Source organism: Ahaetulla prasina, chromosome 9 (assembly GCF_028640845.1).
Source record: "Ahaetulla prasina isolate Xishuangbanna chromosome 9, ASM2864084v1, whole genome shotgun sequence".
Classification (NCBI taxonomy): Eukaryota; Metazoa; Chordata; class Lepidosauria; order Squamata; family Colubridae; genus Ahaetulla; species Ahaetulla prasina.
The window spans coordinates 3,784,466-3,807,001 of NC_080547.1; the positions used below are offsets into that span (position 1 = coordinate 3,784,466).

A 22,536-nucleotide genomic window follows, 5' to 3' on the forward strand; every position below is an offset into this window, starting at 1 on the left:
ATCTATTCATCCCCGCCCCCTGCCTTTTATCCTCAGAGCTAGGGTGCAACTTCACTAGCAGCGGTGGCTCTTCCGTCCCAAGGACTGGCCCATAGATTTCCACTGCACTCCTCTCCTCTGCCTTCTGCGCATTCACGCATCACTGGACCCAGCTGTTCCTCTTCCACATCAGCCACCTCCAGACCTGGAAGCTGTTGACTCCATCTGAGGGCTGACGGACGGCCCAGGCTCCCCATCTGTCTCTCTCTCTCTCTCTCTCTCTCTCTGCCAGCTTCATTCCTTCTTCCCCCTCGCAGCTATCAGGTTGCCTTGATGCTGGCCCTGACTCCCACGCCATCGCCTCCTCTGATTCGCCTGCGGCTGATAGGCCACGACATTAAAGCTTCTTGTCTTCCTTTATGCCAGGCCCGCTCTATGTGATAGTTGAGTATGCATCCAAGGGGAACCTAAGGGAATACCTGCAAGCCCGCCGCCCTCCTGGCATGGAATACTGCTATAACCCCACCCACGTCCCGGAAGAACAGCTCTCTTTCAAAGATCTGGTATCCTGCGCATACCAAGTAGCCAGGGGCATGGAATACCTTGCATCCAAAAAGGTGAGCAATAGGAAAAAAATGAAGGAATGATAGACTTTGAACAGCGATGGGCAGAGGACTAGCATCTTGTGAGGTTTTGAGAGCCCCAGAGAAATAAGTTAGGATGCAAAACAGAAGAGATGAAGATGTCCCAGGAACAAAAGGTGGGATTTTAATGAAGGAGAATATTCGTAGCTCGGGGTTGAAATGAACGGCCCTTGGTGCTCTCTGAGCTTGGTTGTTTTCTTGCAGATGTTTCATTACCCAAACTAGGCAGAAGAACTTCCTTCTTCTCAGTCCTAGAAGAACTTCCTTCTTCTCAGTCCTTGTCGTGTCCCACTCCCCCTCCGACGACCGGGTCTGGAAAGTCTGTATCAAGCGTGGCCATGTAGCCTCTGCAGCTTTGCCAAATTCCTTTCAGATTTCTCAGGCAGGCAGGAATCCAAGGTGTGACTTCAGCAAACCAGATGAGACTTTGCTTGACTCAAGGAATGCCAAAAAGCAGATCCTTTATATAGGCCATGGGGTGTGGCTCCATGACTCAGCACTTATCCAGGCCTGCCCCTCCCTTCCTTCTGCTGACGTCGCCTCTCCATTCTCCAGAAACGGGGATCCGTCCATTGTACATTCCCTTCCTCCGGATCTGCTGCCGGCAATTCTAACACGTGGCTGGCTTCGTGCTCACACACTGTAGGAGTGAGGTTTGTTTGTTCATTCCTGACATTCTGTCCGGGCATGGTGCCAGGGCTGGGAGCTGGAGGCATGCCAGGCCGTTCCTCTTCATTATCCGACTCTGAATCTGATAGCAGGCCCAGCAGGAGGAGGGAGGGACCCGGCTGAGGAGAGGAGGGCGGGTGAGGCACAACAGTCCTAGTACTGATGATGTTACCTAGTTTGGGTAATGAAACGGCTGCAAGAAAACAACCAAGCTCAGAGAGCATCAAGGACCCTTCAGGAAAAAGGGAATTTTTCCTTAATGGTGCCAATGAGTCCTTCGGGAAAAGGGCGGTATAAAAATCTAATAAATAAAAAAATCTAATAAATCTAATAAATAATTATTGCCACCCTTTTATACTTCTTGTAGCACTCCTGGTGACTTGCAACTATAAGACCTGAGTATAAAATCATGACAAAACAAAATAAAAAATAAAGCCAATACTATTACTGGGCACTCGATTACCGGTCGAAAAAAACGGTCGAAATGGTTTAGGACAGGGGTTAGCAACCTGCGACTCTGGAGCTGCATGTGGCTCTTTCACCCCTCTGCTGCGGCTCCCTGTCACTCAAAATAGATGTCACAACCAATATGCGACACTTGCCAGCACACGATTTATTGAGCTTTTCAACCTCCGGTAGGCCAACCATGGATAAATCAAAGAAAAGAATAAGTTTCAGAAGAAAACAGAAGGTTTAATTCAACTACATACTTGAGGTTGTTTTTTTTTTATTTGCATTTATATCCTGCCCTTCTCCGAAGACTCAGGGCGGCTTACACTATGTCAAGCAATAGTCTTCATCCGTTTGTATATTTATATACAAAGTCAATTTATTGCCCCCAACAATCTGGGTCCTCATTTTACCTACCTTATAAAGGATGGAAGGCTGAGTCAACCTTGGGCCTGGTGGGACTTGAACCTGCAATATTGCAGGCAGTTGCTGTTAATAACAGGCTGCATTAGCCTGTTGAGCCACCAGAGGCCCTTTTTTTTTGTGGCCGCTGAAAAAATAGGCAAGGGAAGGGTTTTGTAGCTCCCAATGTTTTCTGTGGGAAACGGGTCCAAGTGGCCCTTTGAGTGTTTAAGGTTGCAGACCCCTGGTTTAGGAGTATATAGTACCATTTTGTGTGCTTCCTGCCTCAAAATGGCATTGCAATTGGAGAGACATTTTAAGGAACCTTAAAAACGAAAAGTTTGAGAGACCAGTTGTACTGGACTACTGAGAACTCACTCTGGATTTAAAAGGGTCAGGAAGAAAGTCATAGAAGGGTGGATGCGATGACTACTGATTTCTGAGCTGCCATAGTACATATGTTATGGGACAGCGTACAGGTAGTCTTCACTTTATGGCTGATCACTCAGTGATCATTGAAAGTTACAACGGACCTCCCTGGGGCCTCTTGTGGCTCAACAGATTAATGCAGTCTGTTAGTAACACAGCTGCCTGCAATTACTGCAGGTTCAAGTCCCACCAGGCCCAAGGTTGACTCAGCCTTCCATCCTTTATAAGGTAGGTAAAATGAGGACCCAGATTGTTGGGGGCAATTAAGTTGACTTTGTATATAATATACAAATGGATGAAGACTATTGCTTGACATAGTGTAAGCCGCCCTGACTCTTCGGAGAAGGGCGGGGTATAAATGTGAATAATAATAATAATAATAATAATAATAATAATAATAATAATAATAATAATAATAATAATAATAATAATAATAATAATAATAATAATACTTCTGACCCGGTTCTGAAGTTTTAATACCCATATCATCGCTCAATGGTCATATGATCACATTTTGAGCACTTGGCAACTGGCTCGCATTTGCAGTCACATAAATTCGATTTTCAGTATTCCGTGCCAATTTTTGGCATAACTTCCGATTTCCAGCAAAAAAAGCCTATTTAAAAAAAAAATCAGGTTTGTTTAACAACCACTGCATTTGCTTAGTGACTGCTAAGATCGCTTAACAATCACTGTATTCACATGATGCTTGGCTTAATGACCGACACAACTTAAAAACGGAAATCTGGGATCAGTTATGGTCATAAATTGACTACCTGGATTTATTTGCAAATTTTTATACTACCTTGCAGCCAAAAAGAGTTCTCAAAGTTGATTGCTATATAATCAGGTTTTTTTTAAAAAGATATTGATATTAGATTAAGAGTTGAAAGGGATCTTGTAGATCAGGGGTGTCCAAACTTGGCCCTTTGGAGAGTGGTGGACTTCAACTCCCAGAATTCCCCAGCCAGCATGAGCTATAAATTTAAGCAAGTTGCTAGTTGGAGAATTCTGGGAGTTGAAGTCCACCACTCTCCAAAGGGCCAAGTTTGGACACCCCTGTTGTAGATCATCTAGTCCAACCCCCCCCCAAAGCAGGAGACCCTACACCGTTTCTGACAGATGGCAGTCCAATCTCTTCTTGAAAGCCTCCAGGGATGAAGCTCCCACAACTTCTGAAGGTAGCTTCTGTTCCATGGGTCGACTGTTCTCACGGTCAGGAAATTCCTCCTTATTTCCAGGTTGAATCTCTCCTTGTTCAGTTTCCATTCATTGTTCCTTGTCTGGCCTTTGGGTGCTTTGGAAAATAGCTTGACCCCCTTCCTCCTCTCTGTGGCAGCCCCTCAAATATTGGAAGACTGCTATCGTGTCTCCCCTGGTCCTTCTCTTCACTAGACTAGCCATGCCCAGTTCCTGTAACTGTTCTTTGTATGTTTTAGTCTCCAGGCCTTTGATCATTTTAGATAGATTCAGATTAACAGACTTGGAAGGGACCTTATAGGTCATCTAGTCCAGCCTCCCACCCAACTGGGAGACCCTACTCCATTTCTGACAGATGGCAGTCCAGTCTCTTCTTGAAAGCTTCCAGGGATGAAGCTCTCACAACTTCTGAAGGCAACTTCTGTTCCATCGGTTGATTGTTCTTACTATCTTGCTAAGATCACAATTGTTAAGTCAATTACTGCAGTTGCTAAGTCAGGAACATGGTTGTTAAACGAATCTGTCAGAAGGTCGCAAAACGGGATCACATGACACCAGGACACTGCAACTGTCAGGGGTCTCCAACCTCGGCAATTTTAAGATTTGTGGACTTCAACTCCCAGAGTTCCTCAGCCAGCTTTGCTAAGTTACTAAGTTTGGAGACCCCTGGTATAAGGAGTGATGGGTGGTTCATTGAACTCTGGGAGTTGAAGTCCACAAGTCTTAAAGTTGCCAAGTTTGCAGACCCCTGATATATATGAATCCGTTGCCAAGAATCCGAATTTTGATCACCTGACCATGGGAGATGCTACAATGGTTGTAAGTGGGAAAAATGGTCGTGAGTCACTTTTTTCAGTGCCGTTGTAACTTGGAATGGTCACTAAATGAAGCTGAGGACTTACCTGTAATTGCACGGATGTGCTTGGCTTGTTTCGCCTTCTGCCTTGACGCATCCTTTAGCATTTTAACAAGATGCGTGTTTTGTGGAGTTATTTCTAAAAAGGCAGGACCCAAATAAACAAGTAAAACGTGCTTTCGAAGAATCCAGTGGATTGACTGATCTTCAGTCTGAAAGCTTTGTCTCTGCCTTCCAGAGTTGCTGCATCTGTAGGAAGTCTGTTACGTCTGTGTTTTTCTGTTTAGTGTATTCACCGAGATTTGGCTGCCAGGAACGTGCTGGTAACGGAAGACATTGTGATGAAGATTGCTGATTTTGGCCTGGCTCGAGACATTCACCACATAGATTATTACAAAAAGACAACCAATGTGAGTGACATCGCTCGAAGGGAGCTCAGATTATTCCATTTTCAAGCATTGCAGAAAAGCTCAGTAGGAAACGGGAAATCTGAAGAAGACTTCAGTGACCTAGACCTAGCAATTTCTTAAAGAAAAGACAAGGGAGGAAGGGAAGGAAAGGGAAGGGAAGGGAAGGGAGGGATGGGGGAAGGGAGGGAGGGGAAAGGAGGGAGGGAAGGAAGGAAAGAAGGGAGGGAGGGAGGGAAGGAAGAGGAAGGAAGGGAGAGAGGGAGGCAAGGAGGGGGGGAGAGAGGGAAGGGAGGGAGGGAAGGAAGGAAGGAAGGAAGGAAGGAAGGAAGGAAGGAAGGAAGGAAGGAAGGAAGGAAGGAAGGAAAAAGAGGAATCCATACCTACTAAAACTGGATTGTTGAGGTCTGTAAAGGTTTTCTGTATTAGGTACGTATGGTATGATTTCCCAGTGTCGTTTTCCTCCAGTCATAAGGCCTGGGGGGGGAGGGGGGAATAGATTTTGGGATGAAATTAAATCCCATTTATCCCAACTTCCTAAGATATTCATTTGGGAAGATGAGCTTCTGTAACCCTTTCTGTCCTTGAGACTAATAGACAACTGTATTACAGAATAAGGCCAATACATACAGTATGTATGTTCCTAATTCACATAGCTTCCATGGTTCATACAGCCCAGGAAACCAAAAATCCCTTTCTTATTATCCCTGTTCCTGCCCTTTGTGGAAGAGGAGCTAAAGGTGGTAAGATATTAAACAGCAACCAGCAAGATGATTGCATCAGGTTCAGTGATGGGATTCAGCCGGTTCGCACCACTTCGGGAGAACCGGTTGTTCAGTTTCTGAGCAGTTTGGTGAACTGGTTTTTCGAAGAAATCATTAGGGCAGAGAACCGGTTGTTAAATTACTTGAATCCCACCACTTATCAGGTTCCTTCAAACCATGAGAGAGAAGACATTGTGTCCAGTTATTTCCAAATACCCCTTAGCTTCCATTGCTTTTGTTTACTGCTTTGGTGTTGTGACCTAGGCCCCAGTAGGTAGTAGGAAACTCAGACAGTGAAAAACAAACTTAATTCGAATAGCTGAGAATTACTTCATTTCCAGCGTTGTTCAACTAAAAGCAAATTCTTCTCAACACAAATTCCTCAGTCCTATCGCAAACCTTGGTCCAATTAGGCAAACTGCCAAAGGCCTTTCTTGGCAAACATTCAGAAGTCATCGATACAAAAATATATGCAAGAAGACGAAGCTACCACCGTTGTTTTCCGGCAAAGCCCAAATGCCCTTGCTGGTCTGTTTTAAGCCTTATGGGAGGGGCCAATCATTTCTTGGCCCTACTCCCGAGTCGTCCTCTTTGCTTGAGCTGCTCTTGCTTTCTGGCAGCTCTTCTCATGCATGCATTAGAACAGGCTCCTCCTATTCCTCTGCCTCACTACTATCAGGCTCTGGAGGCTCTGGAGTCCACACCTCACTCCCTGATGGCCATGGCCCCACCTCTGCCTCATCGCTGTCCTACTCCATTGCCAGCTCTGCAGGCTGCTAGCAGACCACAACATTTGGTATGATGAACACCACGGGGAATTAATTTGATCTCTTTCTACCATCACAAATGAGGCTTCATCTTCAGACTTCATAGTTCCTTGCTTTGCACTGGGCAAAGCCAGGCACAAAACACACTTTTACTAGACAGTATACTAGTTCCCTGATATGCTGCATACCAGGGGTGTCAAACTCGATTTCATTGAGGGCCGCATCAGGGTTGTGATGGACCTTGGGTGGCCGGGATGGGCATGGCCAGCTCAACGTCACTGGCAGAGGGTTGCAGAAGGACCTGGCAGCCAAAAACAGAGCTCGGGAGCCCGTTTTCGCTGGCAGAAGCACCACGGCCCGGTCCTTCGTTGTTTCCAGGATGGCCCTGAGGGCCTGGTCCAAATACTCCACGGGCCGGATCCAGTCCCCGGGTCTTGAGTTTGACACCCGTGCTGTCGTGTCCCACTCATCCTCTGACGGCCGAGTCGGGGAAGTCCGTATCAAGCGTGACCGCAAAGCCTCTGCAGCTTTGCCAAAGTTCTGTCAGAGTTCTCAGGGCAGGCAGGAGACCAGGATTTGACTTCAACAATCCATTTAGACTTTGCCTGACTCAGAGAATGCCAGAAAGCAGATCCTTTATATAGGCCATGGGGTGTGGCTCCATGACTCAGCACTTATCCAGGCCTGCCCCTCCCTTCCTTTTGCTGACGTCGCCTCTCCATTCTCCGGAAGCGTGGATCTATCCACTGCATCGTTTCGTCCCCAGCTGCCGGTAATTCCAGCTCGTGGCTGGCTTCAGGCGCACATGCTATCGGGCGGATGTTTGTTTGCTCGGTTTGTCCGGGCATGGTGCTAGGGCTGGGGGCTGGAGGCATGCCAGGACATTCTTCTGCACTATAAGTCTCCAGTTGAGATAGCAGGAGATGAGAGGGGCCCGGCTGCAGAGAGGGGGGCGAGCGAGGTACAACATGTGCTGTATACTATCCCAGTGAGGCCTTTGTGGATCCCAAAATAATTTCTGCAAATAGATATGTTCCAGTATCATGCTTCCTGTTTAAACTTAAAAAAAAAAAATCAGGGATAGCAAGGCTGCTATGAACTAAAGGAGATACATCTGGATATTATTGGTAGCTAAGAAAAATGTTGCTTACATTGGTCCTAACTGCAATCTATGTTTTCTGATACAGATCAGTGGGGCAAGTTGTACTAGAGGTTCAATGTTAGAGTAGCTGCTGAATTGAGCCTGGGTGATCCCTGGTGGCCCAGCAGTCCTTCCTACCCTATGATCGTTTGCATTAGTGATATTTCCCCCTGGCATTCTCTCTCTTGTGGCCCGCCAGCGGATCTGGCAGCAGATTCGGACAGTGAGGAGGTTGGGGAGGAACATGGGCCAGTCCTGGAGTCTGGGGAAAGCTCTGATGAGGGCTCTGCATCGGAGGCAGAGAGAGGGCCAGGGCTGTATGCCAGCTATCAGCTGCCTTTGGAGTCAGACATCAGTGAGGCAGACAAATAGCTGGAGCCTGTTCCCAGTGTGCGCATGCACAGAGTTGCCAGACGAAGGGCATAGCTAAAGAACAAGGGTCGACTTGGGAGTAAGGCCACAGGTGGACAATGAATGGCCCCTCCCAGAGCGAATAAAAGAGGAGCAAAAGGGGAGTGAAGTTCGCAGGAGACAATTTGTTCATTCCTGCATTCTTGCCAAGTATTGCGGCATCTGAAAGATATCGGCCTGGCCACTCTCCAAGCCTGATAATGGTCGGTAATTGTGAACTATCTTGAAAGGCTGTGGGAGAGGAAAGACTTTGCCGGAGAGGAATTCGCTGTAAATTAAATAAAAGGGGTTTATCGGGACGAGGACTCGGCTTCGTGCTGCTGGGGAAGCCTAGGTCACAACACTCTCTTCCCCATGGTTCTAGATTAATACGGCCTCTTTTTTTGCTTTCTAGGGTCGCCTTCCAGTCAAATGGATGGCCCCAGAAGCCTTGTTCGATAGAATATACACCCACCAGAGTGACGTGTGAGTATTTCTCTGACTCCTTAAAGTACTTTATTAGAAAAGATTTCAACTGAGTCTAACTGTTGAGTCTCTGCAGCCTCGTACTCTCTCACAAGCTGGATAGCTATTGGGAAATACCCAGCCCGGCAGTGGGAAGATCTCAAATGCAGAATTAGCCTCAAATCCTTGCGTAGCCATAAGTGGTACAAAATTGACCCCCCTCCCTACTTTAAGGATCCAGAACTGACCTCCTCCTTAAGCTCCATAGAGCCTTAGCAGTAGCACTTAGACTTCTATACCGTTTCACAGTGCTTCCCAGCCCTCTCAAGCGGTTTACAGAGTCAGCCTCTTGCCCCCAACAATCTGGGTCCTCATTTTACCCACCTCGGAAGGACAGAAGGCTGAGTCAACCTTCAGCCTGGTGAGATTCGATCTGCCAAACTGCTGGCAGCCGGTGATCAGCAGAAGTAGCCTGCAGTACTGCACTCTAACCACTGCGTCACCTTATCTCTCTGTTCTTAGGGGAAGGCTGGCGGTCTGGGGAGATTCCTGTATGGGAAGAATGTAATAAAGTACTAGGGGGACGCAGTGGCTCAGGGGCTAGGACGTTGAGCTTGTCGATTGAAAGGTTGGCAGCTCAGCGGTTCGAATCCCTAGTGCTGCCGTGTAACGGGGTGAGCTCCCCTTACTAGTCCCAGCTTCTGCCAACCTAGCAGTTTCGAAAGCACTTAAAATGCAAGTAGAAGAAATAGGGACCACCTTGGTGGGAAGGTAACAGCGTTTCGTGCGCCTTTGGCGTTGAGTCATGCCGGCCACATGACCACGGAGACGTCTTCGGACAGCGCTGGCTCTTCGGCTTTGAAACAGAGATGAGCATCGCCCCCTAGAGTCGGCAACGAGTAGCACATATGTGCAAGGGGAACCTTTACCTTTACCTTTAGTAAAGTACTTGGCTTGAATCCTACACGTGTGCATCCAATTGCTTCTGCTTGAGAGTAGCAAATGTCTCTGTGTTTCATAACTTCCCCACCCTTGCTCCTTGGATAGCTTTTTCCAAGCTGCAGAGCCACCAGTGGCAGGTAGAATTACCGACGTGCCAAATAAATGCAAGGAATTATGTCAATGGAGATTCTCAGTCATCCAGGTGATGGTTGTCCCAAAGGCGCTTTTTTTTCCAAGAGGCACCTTTGGTTTTTCTTTTGAAGACGTTTCGCTTCTCGTCCAAGAAGCTTCTTCAGCTCTGACTGGATGGTGGGGAATGGAAGGATTAAATCCTATAAATCCTTCCATTCCATAAAATATAAACCCTTCCACCATGCGGTCAGAGGTGAAGAAGCTTCTTGGATGAGAAGCGAAACGTCTTCAAAGAAAAAAAACAAGAAAGTCCAGTTGCTTCTTGAAAAAAGCACCTTTGGGACAAGAAATGATGAGTTTGCTGTTCTCATTGCCCATCTACTCCACCTTCAGAGGCTCTGGCTGTAGACAGGAAGTTTGGGTAGGATGCAAGGGATGGATGAAAGCTACAGCTCCAGTCTTCACCTTCCTGCCTCAATTGATTCAGCCATTATTCTCTCGCTGTGTTCACTTAGGTCTCATTATGCTTACGGCGGCCTCCTTGAAGCTTCTAGTCCTGCCTGTTTAATTAGAATCACATTAAAACCTAACGTCCTCCTAACACCCCTCACCCTCCCCTCCCAAAATTAATTCGGTTGCAGATCACAGCTCCCTTAAATTTTCTACCATTTTCAATTAAGGCTGGTATGCTGGGAATTATTCCCAAAGGTGGGCTACAGCAGATGGGATTCATCTCAGTTTAATGAAATGCTAATTTTTATAGGCAAGAACGGTATTTTCAATTTGTATTACTTGGCAGCAAGAGATGGCTGGTCTAAAATCTGCTTTTGGCTTCCATCTGGTTGCCAGTTTGAGGGGCTCCTCCTTTTGTTGAGTTCCTTTACACACTGCTGCAGGTTTACACACACACACACACACACACACACACACACACACACACACAAAACCTACCAAAGCCCCATACGTCCATAGACTGTCTACCACTAAGTAATAGCCTGCTTGTAATTGCTGCAGCGTAAGACATGATGTATCTTGTATGCTAACCAGGTGGTCCTTCGGTGTCCTCTTGTGGGAGATCTTCACCCTGGGAGGCTCACCGTACCCAGGAGTGCCAGTGGAAGAGCTGTTCAAACTTCTGAAAGAGGGGCATCGGATGGACAAACCCAGCAATTGCACCAACGAACTGTGAGTGCCTAGTTGGGTGGGTGATTTATCTACTTAGTGTGATGATGGTGATGGTGATGATGATATCCATTCAGTTATATCCAACTCTTGGCGGATTTTACGGGCCAGGTCTTCCGATTTTGCATTATTACTTCTTTGAGTGTTTCTACAGCAGTTAAAAACACTGAGCTTGTCAACTGGGAAGCTGACAGGCCAGGTTCGAGACCTGAGCGCTGCTGAGGGGATGAGCTCCCGTCACTTGCCGCAGCTCCTGCCCACCTAGCAGTTTGAAAGGATGCAAATGCAAGTAGATAAATAGGTACCGCTTTGGTGGGAAGGTAACAGCACTCTGGATGCCTCAGCATATAGTCATGCTGGCCACATGACCACGGAAATCTCTTTGGACAATAGAGATGAGCACCATTCCCTAGAATTGGGCACGAGTGGCCGGGGAAAACCTTTACCTTTATTTAGCGTATGGTGATATTACGTTAACCAAAAGAAGACTATAGTATGAGTACAAAGTAGCTGTTTGCCTTCTGATAATTGCTAGTCCATTCGTTTCACGCTCTTACTCCACAGGGGTTGGACTAGGAGGTTCAACAGCATTTTGCAGTGTCATCCAGGACTTTCTCCCTCCACCGATGCTGCCTCATCCTCGGGCGTCGCAGTGGGGAAGGTCCAGCAGTACCATACAAAACACCATTATTTCCCCACCAAAGTAGTACCCACCAAGTTTATCTACTTGCATGTAGCATGCTTTGAAACTGTTACGTTAGCCAGGAGCTGAGGCAAGTGACGGGATCTCATTCTGCCATGCGATACTAGGACTCGAACTGCCAGTGTACAGACTTTATCCCAGCGTCTCTAAGCTACTGAGCCACCTCGCCTGTAGTTAAGTGGGTGAGGAGTAAGGATGGCAAGCTTTGCAAAGACACTCACTAGCCCTGGCATTTGGCAAAAGAGTATTTGCAGCTCCATAAACTATTCTCGGCTTCTCCTGAAGTGCCATGACCCTGAAAAGATTTTTAAAAGGACTTTTTTTTTTTTAATGTTTATGAGAATGAAAATCAACTTTTCACTGCTTCTTGGCTCAGAGGTCTCTTTTTACTGCTTCAATGGATGGAAACTAATCAAGGAAATGAGGTTGGCTCTCCGCTTGATTAGGGCGAGGAAGAAATTTCCTGACAGAACAATGACTCAGTGGAACGAATTGCCTCCAGAAGTTGTGGGTACTCCAACACCGGAGGTTTTTAAGAAGAGATTGGACCTTCAATAACAGTAACAGAGTTGAAAGGGACCTTGGAGGTCATCTAGTCCAACCCCCTGCTCACGCAGGAGACCTATACTAGGGATTCGAACCGCCGAACTGCCGACATTTCTGATCCACAAGCTCAGTGTCTTAGTCACTGAGCCACCTAGACAACCTGAAATTGGCCTGAAATTATATAGGGTTTCCTGCCTGAGCAGGGGGTTGGACTAGAAGACCTCCAAGGTCTCCCCGAACTCTATTATTCTATTCTGCTTCACCAGGATAGGGTCATTTGCAAGTGGGAAAGAAAGGGAGCATTAGCCAACACCTTCTTGGCAGACAATTCTCTGAATTCTGAGGTCAGTCTGTTGTGAACACGAGTTCCTTTGAGATGCTGCCAAGTTTGAAAAAAAGCCTCATCAATTTCAACAGCCTCATCGAATTCAACGTAACTTCGAGCCGGTCCTTCGCTGTTTCCAGAGTGGCCCCGTGGGCCAGATCTAAGCACCCTGCAAGCTGGATTCAGCCCACGGACCTTGAGTTTGATACTCCTGATCTAGGACAACTTGCTGTGGGAACATTCCATGTGGGGTAACGCAACGTGATAAACGTTATTCACCACTGTTTCTCCAGCATTATTTCCATAGAAATAGTGAAGAAACAGTGGTGGATAACATTTATCGCGTTGTTATACCACGTGGAATTTGTCCCACGGCGACTTGGCAATGATGAGCCATCTCATGGCACATTGGCCATGGCAAAATAGCCACAGCGAGATGGCCACGGTGAGATGCGTAGCTTCTTCTTCGGTAAGATTACACTACTAACCAGAGCATACAAAACATTTGCTAGACCAATTCTCGAATACAGCTCATCTGTCTGGAACCCACACTGCATATCGGACATTAATACAATTGAGCGCGTCCAGAAATATTTCACAAGAAGAGTCCTCCACTCCTCTGCTCACAATAGAATATTTAATACCACCAAGCTTGAAATTTTGGGCTTAGACAACTTAGAACTACACCGCCTTCGGTCTGACCTAAACGTAGTACACACAATTATCTGCTACAACGTCCTACCTGTCAATGACTACTTCAGCTTCAACCACAACAATACACGAGCACACAATAGATTCAAACTTAAAGTGAACCGCTCCAATCTCGATTGCAGAAAATATGACTTCAGTAACAGAGTTGTTAATGCCTGGAATGCACTACCAGACTCTGTGGTCTCATCCAAAATTCCCCAAACTTTAACCTAAGATGACCCATTCTTCTTTGGTCCTTACAGCTTAGATGCAGGCACATTAATTGTTCTCTCTTCCCAGGTACATGATGATGCGGGATTGCTGGCATGCCGTTCCATCCCAACGGCCAACATTTAAGCAGCTGGTCGAAGACTTGGATAGGATCGTGGCCCTGACCTCAAACCAGGTAAAAGACCCCCAAAGTCCATTTTGCCCTAATTAGACTGCTGTGAAGTCTTTGCTGCTTTCTTATGGGAGGTGGGTGGATAGATAGCAAATAGGTAAGGCAGTGGAAAATCGCAAGCAGGAGTGGCAAGTTATCTGAGATGTTAGGAAGGTTGCTCTATTTTTAAGATTAAGTTTTGACCACTGTAGGGTAAAAATTAAGCGTTTGTAGGGTAAAAATTAAGCCGGCATGACTCAACGCCAAAGGTGCACAGAACGCTGTTACCTTCCCATCAAAGATGGTCCCTATTTTTCTACTTGCTTTTTTTAAGTGCTTTCGAACTGTTAGGTTGGCAGAAGCTGGGACAAGTAACGGGAGCTCACTCTGTTACGCGGCGCTAGGAATTCGAACCGCTGAACTGCCGACCTTTCAACTGACAAGCTCAGCGTCTTAGCCACTGAGCCACCATGTCCTTATAGTTCATATATACCATTGCACTATTGGCCCAAGTATATGGATCAGTGAATTCCCTAAATAAGTAGAAAGTGCACAACTTCTGTATGGTACAGAGCTAAACCGAACATAGCCACTGTTTTCTTCATTTTAGTCTGTAAATATCTGCACCTGAATTCCTAAGTATGTGTTCACATCTGCAGAAAAATATCTGGTTGAGTTTTGTACTGTGAGGGTCCTTGATGCTTTCTGAGCTTGATGGTTTTCTTGCAGATGTTTAATTACCCAAACTAGGTAATAAATAGGGATGTGGTGGCTCAGTGGCTAAGACACTGAACTTGTCGACCGAAAGGTCAGCAGTTCAGAGGTTCGAATCCCTAGTGCCACATAACGGGGTAAGTTCCCGTTCCTTGTCCCAGCTTCTGCCAACCTAGCAGTTCGAAAGCAGGTAAAAAATGCAAGTAGAAAAATAGGGACCATCTTTGGTGGGAAGGTAACAGCGTTTCATGCGCCTTTGGCGTTGAGTCATGCCGGCCACATGACCACGGAGACGTCTTCGGACAGCACTGGCTCTTCGGCTTTGAAACGGAGATGAGCGCCGCCCCCTAGAGTCGGGAACGACTCACACATAGGTGTGAGGGGAACCTTTACCTTTTACCTTTAGGTAATAAATGCTAGCACTGGTGATCCAGAAATTGAGTCGTGGCAACTGGACTGCTGTTCTTTTTTTCTTTTTGTTTGCTTTCTCGCTTGCAACATTTTGCTCTTCGTCCAGGGAGCTTCCTCAGTCTTGGATAAGCAGTGAAACATTTCAAAGAAAAAGAAAATAAGTCCAGTTGCCATAACTCAAACTTCCATATAATTCTACCTGGATGACTGAGAATCTTCATCAACATATAGCACTGGTGATGTTGCCTAGTTGGATAATGAAAAGTTTGCAAGAAAACCCAAGTTTAGAGAGCATCAAGTTGAACCCTGAGCTGCAAATTCCTTCTTCCGTTGTCAAATTTTGTACCTTCTTCAAGAGAAATTACATCAGCTTCATTTCATTTAGGAAGTCATAGAAACTTACCTCCTGATGCATACAATTGTAGCAGTAGCGGTTTCCACTTACCTTTGCTACCGTGCCACCCTTCTGCGCATGCACAGAGCGTACATGATGACGTCTGGGAGGATGGGTGGGTGGAGCCTCCCACAGCTGCCACTACCGGTTCACCCGAACCGGGGCGAACCGGTAGAAACCCACCACTGAATTTTAGTGACCAATTCCCTATTTCTCTATTTTCATCTGAGTTTGTCTCCAAGACTCTTCCGCCAACTTGAGAAGAGCATTTAGACATTGTTCTCACGATCTTCTCATTCTCTTTTTAGGAATACCTGGACCTCTCTCTACCCTTGGACCAGTATTCTCCCAGTTTTCCAGACACTCGCAGTTCCACCTGCTCTTCTGGAGAGGACTCCGTTTTTTCCCACGATCCCCTCCCTGACGAACCTTGTCTTCCCAAGCACCCACCTCACCTTGCCAACGGTGGACTCAAAAGGCGCTGATGCCGCGAAATCTGGGGGACCCTTCTGTGCCTACGAGTGTGGAGCGTGTGTGTCCGTGAATGAATGGGGGTGTGTCTGTGTGCACAGTCTCCGTCCAGCTGGGCTGGAGGGAGGACCACCGGAGGGGCAACCATTAAGGAACTGCGAAAAAGTCCATTCCAAGCAACCAAGCCTACTCACCATCATCTTCTTCGGTACACTGCCATCTGTTACAAGCCTTAAGCCTTCTGAAGAACTTAAGTTCTTGTCCTGTCTGCTTGAGCTGCTATTGCCTTTTGGCAGCTCTTCTCATGCGTACATTAGGAACAGGCTCCTCCTGTTCTTCTGCCTCACTACTATCAATCTCTGGAGGCTCTGGAGTCCGCACCTCACTTCCCAATGGCCCTGGCCCCATCTCAGCCTCATCGCTGTCCGACTCCGTTGCCAGCTCCATAGGCTGCTGACGGACCACAACACTGCTCATATGAATCTTGCGATCTGGAGTGGGAAGCGGTGTCTAAACAAGAACAACAACAAGGAAGATCCAGATGTCTTGTCCCTATGCAGAAGCATGTTGTTACTTCTCAGAAGGAGATTCTGGTGGAAGTCCGTGAAGATGGAGGTCCTTTCTTTTTCCCATTCATATATCCGAATCTACAACCTGTGAGAGCGCAGAAAGCAGAGGCTACTTTACCGGTGGCCATCAAGATTCTCTACGCCAGGGGTGTCAAGCTCGATTTTATCCGGGGTTGTGTTTGACCTTGGGGGCTGGGTGGGCGTGGCCAGCTTGACGTCACTCGTGTCGGGGGGGCCTTGCACTCTGCCAGTGAAAATGAAGCTCGGGAGGCTGCGATGGCCTCCTGCAACCCTCTGCCAGCGAACTCTGCATGCGGCCCTCCCGAGCTCCGTTTTCGCTGGCAGAGGCACCACGGGCCGGTCCTTTGCTATTTTCAGGGTGGCCCTGCGGGCTAAATCTAAGCACTCCGTGGGCCGAATCTGACCCACGGGCCTTGAGTTTGACACCCCTGATCCACGCCAAAGAATCTTTAGCATCTCCTGTTTGAGGGTCTGTTGCCGTCTCATCCAAAAGTGAAGTCCACACCCATGATAACTACCTAATTCTGGGAGCTATGCAGCACAACATTCTGCAAGTTAAACAGAGAAAGCTACTTCACTGTTCCTAAGGTGTCTTAGGAGCTCACTGTCCATTGGTACTTTCTTGACCAAACCTGAAAGTGATCTACCGCATCATGTATCATACACAGCTCTGGCCTAAAATTTAAAAGAGGCAGCCCTAAAGAACCCAGGGCATGGATATTTTCAGACAAAACAAAGGAAATTAAAGAAAACTTTTGTACATAGCTGCCACAAAAATGTATAAATATTAATTATATATTTACATGGTCTTTTTTTTTTTTAAATGGTGGTTACCAGAGAGATTATCACCTTGATAGTAAGTTTACTAGTGACTGGTAGGTATCAGTTGCTATAAAAGAAAAACCCCAAACAAATCATATATTTTGCTACTTCTGCTGGTTTTGCTTTGTTTTGTTTTATTGTTATTTTTTTTTTAAATTATGTTCTAAAACTTTTATTTTCAGTTTAGGTACTTCAATAAAAAAAAATTGCTGCTTCGGTTTTATATGGGATTATATGAAAACGGCGAGTTTGTGGGTAACCAAGCCTTTTGGGGGGAAAGATTTGAAATCTTGCCCATCTCCTGTTATGCACCTGCTCACCTGTGCTCCGGGCCCCTCTAGATCCAGAGTCCCCCTCTATAAATCCCCTTACTCATCCTGTTAGGCCTGAAGACTCCTAACTTAGTGACTCTAGCAAGACTGGGTGGTGTTCGTTACCGATAGAAATGGCCAGGGGTGGAATTCTACCGGTTCAGACTGGTTTGGGCGAACCGGTAGCTCCAACGATCAGCTAGAAGCGAACAGGTTAGCCCCAATGATCAGATGGGCCCGCCCGCCCGCCTGCGCTATTTTCCTATCTTTATCTTCTCAGCTGATTCACACGGTAGAGTGGATTGCCACCCGAATCAGCTGTGTTACTCCTCCGAAGAAACCAGGAAGTAAAGATTTCTTCAAACTGCGCATGCGTGCGCACAGCTTATCGCGCGATCACCGAACCGATTGTTCAACCGGGAGGGTCCCACCACTGGAAATGGCCCATCTCCCGTTTTATATTGAGGGAGCAAGTTTTCTCCAGACAACCCACGGGCAAATTCTCCAACAGATTGTGCTAGGTTGGCAGCTTTGAATAACCACAGGACGTCCTCGACGTACAACCACACCCGAGTCCAAAATTGCTAACAGTTACACAGTTAAGTAAGGTTTGCCCCCATTTTATAACCTTCCTTTGGCCCAGTTGTTAAGAGAAGCATTGCCGTTAAGTTAGTAACGCGGTTGTGAAATGGATCTTGCTTCCCCGTTGACTTCTGTTTGTCAGAAGATCGCGGGGCTGCTACAAAGGTTGTAAGTGTGAAAATTGGTCATCAGTCACTTTTTTCAGTGCTGTTGTAACTTTGAACAGTCACTAAATGAACTGTTGTAAGTCAAGGACTACCTGTATTTGGACATAGGGGAAAAAAATCTAAATGATTTGTCTTTATTTCTTTTTCTCTTTAAAAAATATATATATATCTGAGGGCTATTTCAGAAATCAAGTCTTATGGGAGAAGCAGTTTCTCCACGACAGGAGAAAGATGTTCACTTCCTTTTCTTGAAATACCACTACATTATCCCAACTACTACCATATTTTCCCCAAAATAAGAGCTAACCAAAAAATAAACCCTAGCATGATTTTTCAGGATCCTTGTAATATAAGCCCTACCTCCAAAATAAGCCCCAGCTAAGATCAGCCAGATGGACGCATTTACCGTATTTCCCCCCAAAATAAGACCTAACTGGAAAATAAGCCCTAATGCATCTTTTGGAGCACAAATTAATATAAGACTCGATCTTATATTTGGAGAAATATGGTAACAAACCTGTACAAATTTTGCTATGTGGAGTATTACTCACCTACTAATACTTTATTCCCCGGGATGTGTCGTTTTTGACCCATTCTGTGGATGCTGGTGTCCAATTACACCACCTCTGCAAAATCAAAAGTAAGTCAACTCTTAACACTCATACAGTACGGTTAGTCCTCGATTTAAAACAGTTCCTTTAGTGACCGTCCAAAGTTGCAAATTCACTGAAAAAAGTGCCTTACAACCATTTTTCACACTTAATGGACATTGCAACATCCTCATGGTCACATGACCAGGGGTGAAATCCAGCAGGTTCTAGAGAACCGGTAGCATAAATTTTGAGGAGTTTGGAGAACCGGCAAATACCACCTCTGGTATTTGGTCCCAGAGCGAGGTGGGAATGGAGATTTTGCGGTATCCTTCCCCTGCCATGCCCACCAAGCCACACCACACCATGCCCATAGAATCGGTAGTAAAAAAGTCTGAATTTCACCACTGCATGTGACCCAAGATTTGGATGCTTGGCAACTGGTTCATATTTATGACGGTTGCAGTGTCCCGGGGTCACGTGACCCCCTTTTCCGACAAGCAAAGTCAACGGGGAAGCCAGATTCATTTAACAACCGGGTCATTAACAACTGCAATTGATTCACTTAACGACCGTAGGAAGAAAAATCGTAAAATAGGGCAAAGCTTCACAACAAATGTCTCACTTAACAACATAGGTTTATGACTCAAATTATGGTTGTAAGTCAAGGATTACCTGTATTCTCAAATTCGTTCCTCTGTTCCTGCCATTGTAAAGGCATGAATCCCTGGTACCCACCAAATCTTTTGGGTGTGCTGCTCCCAGAATTCTCCAGGAAACTTTGTGCTAAAGCAGGGGTCTGCAAACTTGGCTCTTGTAAGACTTGTGGACTTCAACTCCCAGAGTTCCTCAGCCAGCTTTGCTTTGCTGGCTGAGGAACTCTGGGAGTTGAAGTCCATAAGTCTTAAAAGAGTCAAGTTTGCAGACCCCTGTGCTAAAGGATTCTGGGAGTCGCACTCCCATATATTTTGGTGTCGTGTTTCTATGTAACCTAAATCCACCTTCATTCATCCTATACTCAAAAGCTTGTCCTACCTTTGTATGGAACCAGACGAATTGCATTTTTAAACATTTCTGTATCGGATTTGGAAGTCTTGTAATTTATTTTTTAAGGGAAATAATTTTAATCGTCGAGAGTCCTGGAACTCTCTTGTTGCCTCCTTTTGTGTGCCTTTTTTCCCCCAGAATCGATCGCAAACTGGAGAATAAATCATACATTTATGTCTACTTCAATATCCTTTTCTTCGGTGGCTAGAATGCCTGCATTTAAACCTAGAGATCGGACAGGTTAAATTCACAGGAGCTTGAAAAGCTGACATGGAAGTGAATTTTCTAGGTGCCTTCTTCCTTAGAAAGTATTCCAGAACATTAATGACCTGTTATGTATATGCCCATGATGGCGAACCTATGGCATGTGTGCCACAGGTGGCATGCATAGCCATATTGGTGGGCACGCGTGTCATGTCCCACTCCTCCGCTGACGGCCGGGTCAGGGAAATCCGAATCAGGCGTGCCTCTGCAACTCTGCCAAAGTCCTAGCAAAGTTCTCAGGGCAGGCAGGAGACCAGAAAGTGACTTCAGCAAGATATGTTCGACTTTGCCTGACTCAGAGACTGCCAGAAAGCAGGTCCTTTATATAGGCCATGGGGTGTGGCTCCATGACTCAGCACTTATCCAGGCCTGCCCCTCCCTTCCTTCTGTTGCCTCCGTCTATCAAGTCTTCTGAAGCGAGGGTCACTCCAGTCGGCAGCTGTTGGTAATAAACCTCCCTCAGGCTCACATGCTGTGGGGGAGGGGGAGGGGTCTAGTTGCTCCATTTGCCTGGGCATGGAGCCAGAGCTGGGTGCTGGAGATACTTCCTCCTCTTCAGCCTGTCTGGGCATGGAGCCAGGGCTGGGGCCGGGAGGCATACTAGGACATTCCTCCGTGTTCGGAAGCAGATAAGAAGGCCCCGGCTGTGGTGAGATCGGACGAGACACAACATCCAGAACATTAATGACCTGTTATGTATATACCCATGATGGCGAACCTATGGCATGTGTGCCACAGGTGGCATGCATAGCCATATTGGTGGGCACGCGAACTCAGCTCTGCCAACTGATTTTTGGGCCTTCTGGGCTCACCAGAAATAGGGAAACGCTGTTTCCTGCCTCCAAATGGCCTCGGAGGGGGGTGGGTAAGGCCCGTTTTTTTTGCTGTCCCCAGGCTCCAGAGCCTTTCTAGGAGTCTGGGGAGGGCGAAAACAGCCTTCTCCACCTCTCCAGAGGCCCTCCGGAGGCTGGCAGAAGTTGGCAAACAGGCCGTTTTCGGCCTCCCCAGACTCCTAGAAAGGCTCTGGAGCCTGGTTAGAGAGAAAAACGGGCCTACCGGGCCATTGCGTGCCGGGAGTGGGGGGGGGTCGCACACACATGCACAGGGCACATAGAATTATGGGGGTGGGAATGTGCGCGCGTGATACACACACCCTTTCCGCTCCTGGCACGCGATGGCAAATGGTGCTCACGGATGGGACCCGGAGTATGTCTCTCCTGCCAGATCTAATAGACACCACTGGGGAAATAACCTATCCCCAAACGATTAGATTAGATTAGATTAGATTAGATTAGATTAGATTAGATTAGATTAGATTAGATTAGATTAGATTAACAGAGTTGGAAGGTACCTGGTAGGTCATCTAGTCCAACTCTCCGCCCAAGCAGGAGACCCTACACCATTTTTGACAGATGGAACTCCAGTCTCTTCCTTTATAGCAGTTGCAGTGTCCCAGGTCACCTTCTGTCAGCTTCTGACAAGCAAAGTCAACAGGGAAGCCGAATTTACTTAACAACTGCTGTGATTCACTTAACGGCTGTGGCAAAAAAAGGTCATAAAATGGGGTGAAATCCACTTAATGAACTGAACAGAACAGAACAGAATAAAATTTCCAGTGTTGGAGCATTTACAACTTCTGGAAGCAAGTTGTTCCACTGATTAATTATTCTCACTGTCAAGAAGTTTCTCCTTAGTTCTAAGCTGCTTCTTTCCTTGATCAGTTTCCACCCATTGCTTCTTGTTCTACACTCAGGTGCTTTGGTGAACAGCCTGACTCCCTCTTCTTTGTGGCAACCCCTGAGATGTTGGAAGACTGCTATCATGTCTCCCCTGGTCCTTCTTTTCATTAAACTAGACATACCCAGTTCCTGCAACCGTTCTTCATAGGTTTTAGCCTCCAGTCCCCTAATCCTCTTTGTTGCTCTTCTCCGCTAATGTTTCACTTAGCAACAGAAATGCTTAGCTCAATTGTGGTCATAAATTGAGGACTACCTGTATTCCCTCCAATGAAGATAAACATCCAGAAAAGCCAATATCCCTATCTGAGAGCTGGCCAATCTAAGCTGTGCACCCTTAATATCATGTTCTGCAGAAGAATTTGAGGCTGCTTGATTACTTCTAACTCTCTGGTTGCTTCAAGAAATAAAAAACAAAACACCACATAGCTACAGGCTACAAGAGCCAGATGTTTTGGCATTGCTCTGTGCCGTTGCCTTTATCTTATGAAATAGCTTCATTTCAGGGACAGCTGGGCTCGAGTAACGTCTTGAAATGTGACCAATTGAGCATGTAACTTTAATTGCCTTCCTGCTGGACTAGGAGGCATAATAGGTCCCTGGGCAGGGGCTGTATGCTCACATCCCTTGGGCATAAAGATAGCTAAAAACGGACAGATCTCAGCTGGTTCCTTCACATTTGCCATTGTTGTCACGTAGATGTTTTATGGTGTCTGTCCCTGCACCGCTAGAGCTAGTTCTTGAGTCACAAGAGCATTCTTGAGCAAGACAAGTTGCCTCTTCCATCGTCATCCACTTGGAAGCTGACTCACATCTCTGGAAGCTTCGAACTCCACCAAGCTCCAAAGGTTTATTCATTCTTCTGACAGAGCACCTTCAGAACAACAGAACGCAGCTGTTTCTGCCTCTCACAGAACCTCAAAGCATTCTCTTTTTTTCCACCTCCTAAAATTGGCTTTCCAAAATGTGTAT

The 22,536-nt window shown here is 46.5% G+C and overlaps 1 protein-coding gene and 1 long non-coding RNA gene across 8 annotated transcripts in view; one reads left to right on the top strand and one right to left on the bottom strand.

Moving 5' to 3' along the window:
- The window catches only part of FGFR1 (fibroblast growth factor receptor 1), a 147,255-nt gene extending 127,901 nt beyond the window's left edge, over positions 1–19,354 (top strand). For 4 of the 7 annotated variants that reach the window (XM_058194471.1, XM_058194473.1, XM_058194476.1 and 1 more), the window contains 6 exons: positions 406–596; positions 4,917–5,039; positions 8,514–8,584; positions 10,685–10,822; positions 13,384–13,489; positions 15,293–19,354. In XM_058194471.1, coding sequence (XP_058050454.1) covers positions 406–596; positions 4,917–5,039; positions 8,514–8,584; positions 10,685–10,822; positions 13,384–13,489; positions 15,293–15,469 — 806 coding nt within the window. In that variant the 3' untranslated portion in view covers positions 15,470–19,354. The remainder of the gene's footprint in view (positions 1–405; positions 597–4,916; positions 5,040–8,513; positions 8,585–10,684; positions 10,823–13,383; positions 13,490–15,292) is intronic. The other 3 variants (XM_058194474.1, XM_058194475.1, XM_058194477.1) reach the window with 1 other exon arrangement.
- On the bottom strand, positions 18,496–19,727 carry LOC131203828 (uncharacterized). The gene is made up of 2 exons (XR_009156488.1): positions 19,445–19,727; positions 18,496–19,296 (listed from the first exon to the last, which is right to left on the bottom strand). It is a non-coding gene; the product is annotated as an uncharacterized LOC131203828 (long non-coding RNA).
- Between the last annotated feature and the right edge of the window lie 2,809 nt (positions 19,728–22,536).